The 9,821-nt window shown below is 41.3% G+C and overlaps 1 protein-coding gene across 1 annotated transcript in view; it reads left to right on the top strand.

Annotated features, from left to right (window-relative positions):
* Window positions 1-424: 424 nt before the first annotated feature.
* The window catches only part of GRAMD1B (GRAM domain containing 1B), a 138,253-nt gene continuing 128,856 nt past the window's right edge, over window positions 425-9,821 (top strand). Inside the window, exon 1 of the mRNA XM_074561375.1 lies at window positions 425-477. Within this exon, the coding sequence (XP_074417476.1) occupies window positions 452-477 (26 nt within the window). The 5' untranslated portion in view covers window positions 425-451. The remainder of the gene's footprint in view (window positions 478-9,821) is intronic.

The following is a 9,821-nucleotide window of genomic DNA, read 5'->3' as shown; positions in this document are numbered from 1 at the left end:
CAGCTCCTTTTTTTATGGGTTTTTGTTGGCTTGTCAGCCTCTTGTCATTGCTTTAAATATCTCTTTTAGATTACATTGCAAAATCCTTTGCGATGTGGAAGAGGGGTTTCTCCAGATGTGTTTCTGAGGATGGATTGGAAAGCACAGGGAAAGGAAGATCTCTTAAGAAAAGAGCTCCTGCTTCCTGCCCTACAGCCAGAAGAGGGTTAACAAGGCGCACAGCTCCTGTGCAGGCAGTGAGAGATGTGCTACGGTAGGAGAGGAGTGGAGCAGCTCTCTGTTCGGTTTGCCGTCTGTCAGATTGACCCTGCATCTCCTGAGCTGGTGTCCGGCTTGCACTGAAGGATCCCCGCCTCCCAACCCTGCATCCCGCCTCTCCGGAATGGGATCTTCCCCTCTTTGTATGGTGGTGTCTGACACGGGCATGCTGCTGTGAGGCGCTGGCTGATGAATGAGTGCCCTTCTGAGCAGAGCAAGGTAAGACAGCCTTACTCTTGTTCCCATTCTAGCCGGGAGTCAGTGGCAGTACCATAGGCAGTGGGTTTTCGTGGTCTGTGGGAAGCCAGGCAGATACATGACAGTGCTGGTCTCTTAGCATGGAATAAAAAGTACAGGTCTTTGGGGACACTGTCATACTGTCCCCGCTGGAGGTGTCTGAGGGGACTTGCATTGTCTTACCAGCTATGTTCCCTATTTGAATCATTGAAGTTACTGCAAGTCAATAGTAAAGCTATTAACATGGACTGTTGAAAAGGCTGTGATGCGAAAGATGGGCTTGTATTTTTCGAGGGATAAGAAATTCTGTTTCTTCACATTTGTTTCATTTCACAAAATGGAAATGTCTTTGAGAGTAACAGTAATAATATACTACACACCATGTAAGAATAGAAAGCATGTGTCTTTTCATACAGGAAGGATGGTATGTTCAAATAACTGTCTAATTAATAACATAATACTTTGTGGACCTCCTGGATATTGCAAAATGCATGTGCATATATTGTGTCAATTTCAAAAACAAGCTTTTGGCTCTGTTCTTGTATCTTAGTTTTGTGGGTTTTTCCTCTTAGTTGTTTGTTTTAAGGAGTGTATTCCTAGCTTGCATGTTTAAGTGATTGCCTTGGAAATAGCATGCTAAATGTGAGTTAGCAGGCTACTGAATGCAGCAGGTTAGTCTAGCCTTCTCATTTGGGTTGTCAGAAAAGCTATTGCAACAAATTAATATTAATGTGACCACACTTTTCATAGGTAGTTATCTATGTGCTCTTAGAATGAACTTAAACAAGGCTCCTGAATATCTTATATAATTCATACATATACACCTATATGTGTGACAGGAGGCATTACTTAGTGCAGTAAACAAATAGTTGACAAAAAATCCTTGGCTGGAGCCTGGGCTGAGCTGGACAAGGATTTTGACCACACATTGATTATTCTGTGAATACACTTGGCTTATAAAACATACCCACCTAATCTTATTACTAGTGAGCCTTCTCAGAAGCAGGCATTAGGCCTTAAATAAAAGATGACACTCTTAATCTTGGTTGTTAGCTGATTGTGATTCTGTGTATGTTTGACCAAGAACACTTATAAAATATTAGTCCTGCATGTTTGCATGTATAGAGTGAATGCAGAGATGGCAAACTTCATAAGCCACTAGAATTCTGATAGAAATGTCAAACTCTGAAAGAAAAAGGCAGGTGAAAGCTTGATCTAAGGTCTAGGAAGCATTCCCTCTGTTTTTTGTTTAGTCTTTTCCACAGCTACTTGGTGTCCTGTTGCTTATAGCAATTGCAAGCATGTAAATGGGAATGAGGGAGTACTGTGATTCGTGACCAGAGCTACTCTGCTTGTCTTTCATTTATCTAATAACCAAATGTTGCACTGTGTGATATACAACCCATTGTGCCTGTGTGCTTATTTCATGAAAACATGCTTAAGCAAATAGGAGGAAAAATAAATTTAAGGTCAATAGGGAGAGATCAGGTGCTGTTAGCACTGGCTTCTTGTGACCTTTCCCATATAAGAAGCCTGAAACAATTGGGTATATCTTAAGTAAAAGATTTATTACAGAATTATATGGATTTTCATGCATTAAAGAATGACTGTAATTTGGATCTTGCTTTATCTGGATTAAATCACCTCTGAATGCTTCCTGTTTCTTCCCATTTGCAAACTGTGTTCAGTGAATACTAATGACAAGACTGGAGCTCAGGTCTTGGAAAACCAAAAGTTTAAGGTTTGAAGCTCCTGTTGCCTTTCTCCTCCTTAAGCATGGAAGTGGGAAAGTGAATACTTCAGTCTTTGGCCTGTCCTGGAAAGAACATGGTGTTTCAATACTTTATAGCATCAGTTTTCTTTTGTGAATGTAGATGTTAATAATTTTATCTGGCAATTTGTCAATTCCTTGCTAGGAAGTCAGAGATCACAGAATCACAGAATCTTAGTGGTTGGAAGGGACCTCTGAGATCATCGAGTCCAACCACAAAAAAAAAACCCCACCCACCTACTAAACTCCACAACCCCACACATAACACCCCACCACAAACAATGATCTTGGGCACTAGAGCATGCCCTGAAGAGCCATGTCTACATGTTTCTTAAACACCTCCAGGGATGGTGACTCAACCACCTCCCTGGGCAGGCTGTTCCAGTGCCTGACCACTCTTTCAGTAAAGTAATTCTTCCTAATATCTAATCTAAATCTCCCTTGCCGCAGCTTCATGCCATTTCCTCTGGTCCTGTCATTATTCCCTTGGGAGAAGAGGCCAACCCCTGCCTCTCTACAGTTTCCTTTCAGGTAGTTATAGAGGGCAATGAGGTCTCCCCTCAGCCTCCTCTTCTCCAAACTAAACATGCCCAGCTCCCTCAGCCTCTCCTCATAGGACTTGTTCTCCAGACCCCTCACCAGCTTGGTGGCTCTTCTCTGGACATGCTCCAGCACTTCAATGTCTTTCCTGTAGTGAGAGGCCCAAAACTGAACACAGCACTCGAGGTGAGGCCTCACCAGTGCCGAGTACAGAGGCACAATGACTTCCCTACTCCTGCTGGCCACGCTATTCCTGATACAATCCAGGATGCCATTGGCCCTCTTGGCCACCTGGGCACACTGCTGGCTGATCAAGGACTCCTAGACATAAGAATGTTAGGAGGGAGCACAATTAGAGCACCACCTAATGATGCTCTTGAGGGTCCTCTGTGTGCCAAGGAGGCATGCTGTTGAGGTTCCTTGGAGGATGTGTGCAAAAATCAAATGCCTGTGGCTGGAGTATCTATTAGATACATATAGATACACATAGGTAACAGAGCAGAAGTATCTGGCTTTTATTTACTCATCAGCAGCTAAGAATGTGCACCACTTCACTACAGCAATATTTTGTATTTAACCTTCCCTTGCTACCTTTGAATAATCCACGCAGGCTGAAGAAATGTCTGATGGAGTTTCTACACTTTTGAGATTGCCCTTGCTATGGAAAAGGGAGAATCCCTTTGTTAGTCATTAGCACTGTTTCCCTGGGGCAGCAAGTTAATTGCATCTGTCATTGGACCTAGCCTGTGTACCAGCTATGAAACTGAGCGCTAGTGAAGTCTTGGGAGAGATGGTGTTGTAAATCATTGGGCTGAGGAAATGAGAGGCCTGTGCAATGGCATAAAAATATGTGTATGTGGCAGTGGTGGGGAGACCCACCTTGAAGAGAGGTTAAAAATGTTAAACTTTTTAGGAATGTACAGGCTTGGTCACACACCTGCACACTCTTTGAAATGAAACATCATGCATTACTGTTGGCTTAAAGTGTATTTCATTTAAATTTCATAAAGGAAAAAGGATTCTGCTTATTCAGTTAAGCAGGAGAGTATTTTGACCTTGATGATCAGAACAAGCTGGAATATGTAGCATGTTTAAATAGCAAGTGATTTTTAGAGTGAAGAGATAATTATGGAATGGCTGTGCATGCTGCCAATGGGCAGAAAATGTGTGGTTCTGATTACCTTGTGTCTCAAAAAAATCCTGAATCTTGAAGGAGACTGTCATCTCCAGGAAGAAAATGAAGCAAGTGGAGTGCAAAACCTGACAGAATAATATTATTGTATGTTTGGCTAAACTTTCTATGAAGGTTCTATTTATAAAAGACAAAGAATTTATAGCTGACTGGGAAATACTATGCTTGTAATTGGACTGTAGTATGCCTATATTGGAAGTCAGTTTATGCAGTGAGTTTGAGAACTTGCTCAATTCTACATAGAACTACTGTTTACTATTTCTAAAGCATCTGTTGCTCTTTAATTACATGAATGACTTATAAATATTTAATGTAACCATGACTATTCACACTCATTGGGGTATTTTTGCAAACAGATTTTTAAAGCCAAGCTTTTCTTTTGAACCCAATTTGACTTATACCCTAAAGGATGAGGTGCTGGAGTTCTGGGCTCTTGGTTAAGGAAGAACCTTAAATTGATTTGGGAAAGAGCAGTAATGTGAAACAGCAATAGTAAAAGGCACTGTAGAAGAGGGGGAACAAAGCATAGACTTGGCCTAAGGAATACAATTGTATTTTCTTGAACTTTTGTGGCATGTGTTGTTGTTTGATTTAAAAAAAAAAAATAATTGCTGATGATAACACCCTGCCTTTGGCAAGAGGTGTTTGGCATGCCTGTGCTTAGCATATTCTTAGTGCATTATGCTTAAATGCTTCAATATGCATTGCTTCTGTGTGTTGCAGAGCAAGATGTCACCCCCGTTTCACCCACTGTCACACTTGTCGTGCATGCTGCAGTAATGTGAACTGGTGACCTGTGTAATATTCTCCTAATGCTACATATTGATGCTCACTTGCCCTGTGTGCTTCATGTCTCTCCCAAACTACTTAATGCAAAGTGTTATGGTACACAAGTTGATTAGTTATCTACTCTGTAATACAGAGGGTCTCAGAACAGACTCTCATACTGCAATAATTTTCTATGTTAATGAAATCAGTAACTAACTCCTCTGTGCTTCTGTGCTCTGATAAGTCTTTATTGGGGAGGATGGTGCAGGGTGAAGTTAAAGACATTTTTTCAGTCCTGTAGTTTCTGAAATAAGTTACTTCCTTACAGGAGATTAAGTCAAACAATATGCAAGCTCAGCTGGATCAGGTGTGCCGTCAGCAACTTACTGGTTACATATGGTGAATTTCATTGCATTTCATATATACAAATTAACAAGTGTGAAACTATGTTCTAGATCTTGAAGGCCTTAGGTTTGTCTACAGTGTAGCTCTTCATGAAAGGCAGGATCAAGCCTGCTGTTCTTGCATGGCATATGAACAGTAAGATCTATATTTTAAACTTCTATTTAAAGATGTAATGACAGGTTGGTTAGAGAGCTAACATGGGACATGTGAAGGCTTGAGTTTTGTCCCTGCTCCATTGTAGACTTCTAGAGTCACAGTAAGTAGGTCGTTTAAGGTCAGCCCTTTTATGGGTATGCTGGACTTGATTTTGGTGGTATGTGAGGGTCTAAGTACTGTTGAATAAGTGTGAGCTGTGCTGGCCCTCAGCATCTGGCAAGGAGGATGCAGGCATCTTCCTAGAGGATGCTGTAATGATAAATACAGAACAAACAGAAAAATGCTCTATAGTTGTAGTGGACTGTTAAGATGAACATCTTAATCCATAGACTGGAGCTATTGTTGCTTCTAGACTAGCACTACAGTTTCTTGTCTCTTCTGCTCTCCTTCAGACTGCTTAGATTTGCTTCTTTCAGAGACAGTATCTTTTCTTGCTTGTGGTGTAGCTATACCAATGACTGCCTCCAAGACCTCACATGTCCTGGACCCCTTTGCTTAGCTTTGCATACTTTGAGACTGCTTGCTATACCATTCCCATGTCTGGTTCTGAGATTTGGCTTGAAAGCTCAATGTGAAGCAAAATGGTAGCCCTGTTGTTTGTGGCAGTGCCTTCTGATGTTGTTCCATTTCAGAGAATTATTCTGTTTGTCTGTTGCTTGCTGGCCTTGCACAGCAGTGCTGTGTACTTGTAAGTATTTTGCTACATCTATGGGTTGCTACACAAATGTTGCTGTGGGGTCTCTTGAGACACTGAAGATGTATGCTGTGTAATTAAAACGTGGCATTCTACCACTACAAGAGTGTCAAAATGTGGTGTCCTGTGTAGTATCTCCTGTATGTAAACCAAGAGTAGATGTCATGCTTTTCAGCTGTACTGTTCTGCAACCTATCAGCCAATAGTTCCTGTTGATCTGCAGTTTTATTTCTGTTATCGGCTTTATGCTATTTCCAGCACTTCTCACACATGCCTGCATCTTTCTGCATCCTTTTTCTACCCTCCCTTCCTCCCCTGGATGTTTGACAAGATGGACACCAAGGAACTGGACTTTTATAGGCATGATGATACTTGCCTTTTTAAAATGGTGTAAAATGGAGTGACTTTTGTAAAGGATCAGAAAATGTCATGCCTCTAGCCATGTGTCTGTATCTGTTGATGACAAGGAAAAATTTGGGGGTGGGAATGGTGGTGTTCCAGATCTAGCTGTGGAACATCTTGCCCCATTTACAGATGAGGCAGGAATAATCGGTGAGAATGACCGTGCTATGTTTCTAGCCTTATAGCTGCCACCTTTTGTGGTGTTAGGCTTTTCTATGACATATACCCAAATTCTGAACAGTTCCACTGTGTTTTTCCACCATCTTTCTTGTGAGACAACTGGAACATATAGTGCTACTTGTGTCTTACGCATACTACATTGGAAGGAAGAGGGGTTGGAAATGCTATTTGGAGATAATGATGACCGTCTTTAGCCCTAATGTCTCCTAAGAGAAGCTGATATAAAAGAACAAGCTGTTGTCTCTGCCTGTGGTGTGACACTCATCACTGTGACACATGATGCAGTGGAAAGGGCAGAGACCCGCAAGCTGTAGAACCTTGCTACCCTCCTGCCCCCTTAAGCAAGGAGGGAACCCATCTAAAAAGGAACAGTTTACCTGATCTGACAGGCTTGGCTTTCAAGTTAATTGTGTAAAATGTGGAACAGAGTATATACAAGGAAGGAAGATGCATCTTCCCCTGTGCCTTGCTTGCCTAATGCCAAACTAACTTGGTGGCTCAGAACCCCGAAGTTTGTGCTGTTTGGATGGATTTTTGCTTTTGGTAGAACAGAGCACAGCTGGGCAGTGAAATGAAACTAAAGGCTGAGTGTGCTGGTGTAAGCTGTAGTGCTGATTTGAGTATAAGATTTCGGCAGCTTTCTCACATGTTTCCATGTCTAACTAGGTCGTTTACAGTAACCATGCCTAGGTGACAGGCCTGATGACTCTGCAGTAGAGCCACATCTTCTCTCTATTCCAATTCTTAATGGATAAAGGTTTTAATTTGAAGTAGTTCTTAGGAAAATCTGCAGTGCGAGGTCAGGAAGAACAGAATCTGCATGCTTGCAGGTCCCAATGTATATGCTAGGCTATTTGATGATACCACAGGAAAAACTTACTCCTGTAACTGTTGATCTCAGATTCTTAATTAACTCTGTGGCAGGGAAAGAGGACAAATAACCTCAAGCATTAACAAATAATCTGTGTTGAAATAAAAGATTAATCAAGGAGCAGCTCTGGTGCACTGCTGTGATTGAGGTGAAACTGCAGAGTTCAGCTAATGACTTACTAGTTGGCTGAGGCCTGGGTCCCAGGAGAGAGCACTGTTGGGTTAATGTTCTTTTTTTTACTGAAATGATTCATGATCTTTCAGCTTGCAGTATTTGCTGGCAGAGTATTTCTAAGTACTAGAAAAAAAGGGAGATAGGCTAAGTATACTTATTCTGTGTTAAGTTCCTTGGAACAGTCATTTATATACCTGCAATTACTTATATGCAAGGCACCCAACTGTGACCTTGGATTGCAGTTGCTAGAAACTGCCACAGTACAACTAACTATTGCCAGTGAGAGTGCAAGTTTAAATAAATGACCTTGCAAAAAGGTGGCTTAATCCAAAAAGGGATTAGATATAAACCAGCCCACATAACAGCATCAAGCATGACAAAGGGCTGTGAAGATAGCCTTCAAAGGTGTCTCAAAACATCATGTGCAAATATGTGTGTGTTTGTCATAAGCTTTTTAAAATGTAGGGACATGTATTGTGTCCTGAAAACAGTTCCTGTTTGAAACCCCACTAACTACTGTTATGTTTGTAATATAGTAGATTTCCTTAAAACATCCCACTGCCTTCAAGAAAATAGAGAACTGGCTTTGCAAAAGGGTCTAGTCACACATGGAACAAGACATGATTTTATCCTGAATGTAAAAAAAAAAAGTTTCTGTGGAGTTAGACATGGTGATCCTCTGTTTTAAATTCACCTTCCCAATCTGAATTAATTTTTAAGTCTTCAAGTTGCTGATCAGGATACCGGTATTACTATGTTGTAATATACAGAGGCAGATTGGTTGGTCAAGTGTTTTCAAGTTCTAAAAGAGGATTTGGGTTTCAAGGCTTACAAACTGAGGACTGCTCTTAATGGTATCCGTGGATGCACTGTTGGGTTTATGTTGTCTGGCTATCAAAACAGCTTGATCAAGTCTGTTACTGTTGTGTGTGTATCAAAGAACACAATCTATGTTTTTACTTGTGTGGTACTAGTAAGTATATACGTGGATGTGTGTGTTGAGTACTAGTGCCTTACACCCCAAGCTTGCATGACATTTTGTATGGTGTGAGCCTGGTAAAGTTGCATCTAGGTAGCATTTTGTGATACAACCCACAGTGTCTAGGCTACGTGTGATGAAGACGTGCTTCAGGGATTTTGGCTTTGGAGTGGTGTCTGGGAGACTGGAAAGGATACTAGTGTGTTTTTGGTGGAGATTAGGCAGGCAAAGACCTGGCGCTGTAGACTTGGTATGATGAGATGCACAGGGTGTCTGTGACACTAAAAATAGGAGCTGCGTGCCCAGTAAATAACTACTGCAAGCACAGAAACCATCAGGCTTGAGTCCTAGGTTGCTCTGAAATTTTTTCTTTTGAATACAACTCAGAAGGAATAAGAAATACTCACATGTTCATCCAAGGAAGGCAAGTGTCATACAGGTTTCCTCCTCCTGTGCTGAGAGACTTAAGTAATGGATTTATGTCAAACAGAATGAGAAACTAGCCAAACCTGTTTTTATCACCTTACTCATGCCTTTCTGTGGCCTCTTCCCTTCTTTTGCTCAATTTTAGTTTCTGTCCCTTCAAAGAAAGGACAGGTGAAGTCAAGCACACCACACCTGTTCTCACACTTTGAATCTGTTTGGTCTGTATTTGCCTACTAAATGCAAACCTGTCTTGTGCTACTGGTTTTAGTCTTGCAACCTTAAATTCCAGGGAGAGAGGGCTGTTCTGTTAGTCTTGGCCTGGATTAGCTATTGCCTTTTCGTGATGATGCTTTGCCCTGGCACTTCTTATATCTTAGGGCCTCAATGCTTTTTATGCTTTCCCCCTTTCACAAATGAGGAAATTGGTGTAGAGAAAGTCGTTTGTGTAATGTCAGTCATGTTTAAAGGTCAGGTTATGAAAACAATTTGGGGATTCTCCTTTTGTTGATACGACTTTGTTGCTGTTGCTTGTAAATGACTTGTAACTCTTTTTAGTCTTCACATTAAGGTGTCCAGAGATATGTTTTCTTTGCAGTATGTGCACTTCTGTTTGTGGACTTTATTGGGCTATGTCCCTTGTAGGGTTCTTAAAAATGCCTATAGGTGGTTTTCCTGAACTTGCTGTGATTTGCTCAAAAAAAGTCAGCCTTATTGTGAATTCTGAAATTTCAGTAAAGTGGGAACACAACTTGGACTTGCTGTGACACC

This window comes from Larus michahellis, chromosome 17 (genome assembly GCF_964199755.1).
Source record: "Larus michahellis chromosome 17, bLarMic1.1, whole genome shotgun sequence".
NCBI classification, from domain to species: Eukaryota; Metazoa; Chordata; class Aves; order Charadriiformes; family Laridae; genus Larus; species Larus michahellis.
Note: the sequence above shows the minus strand (reverse complement) of the source record. Positions and strands in the feature narration are given on the sequence as shown.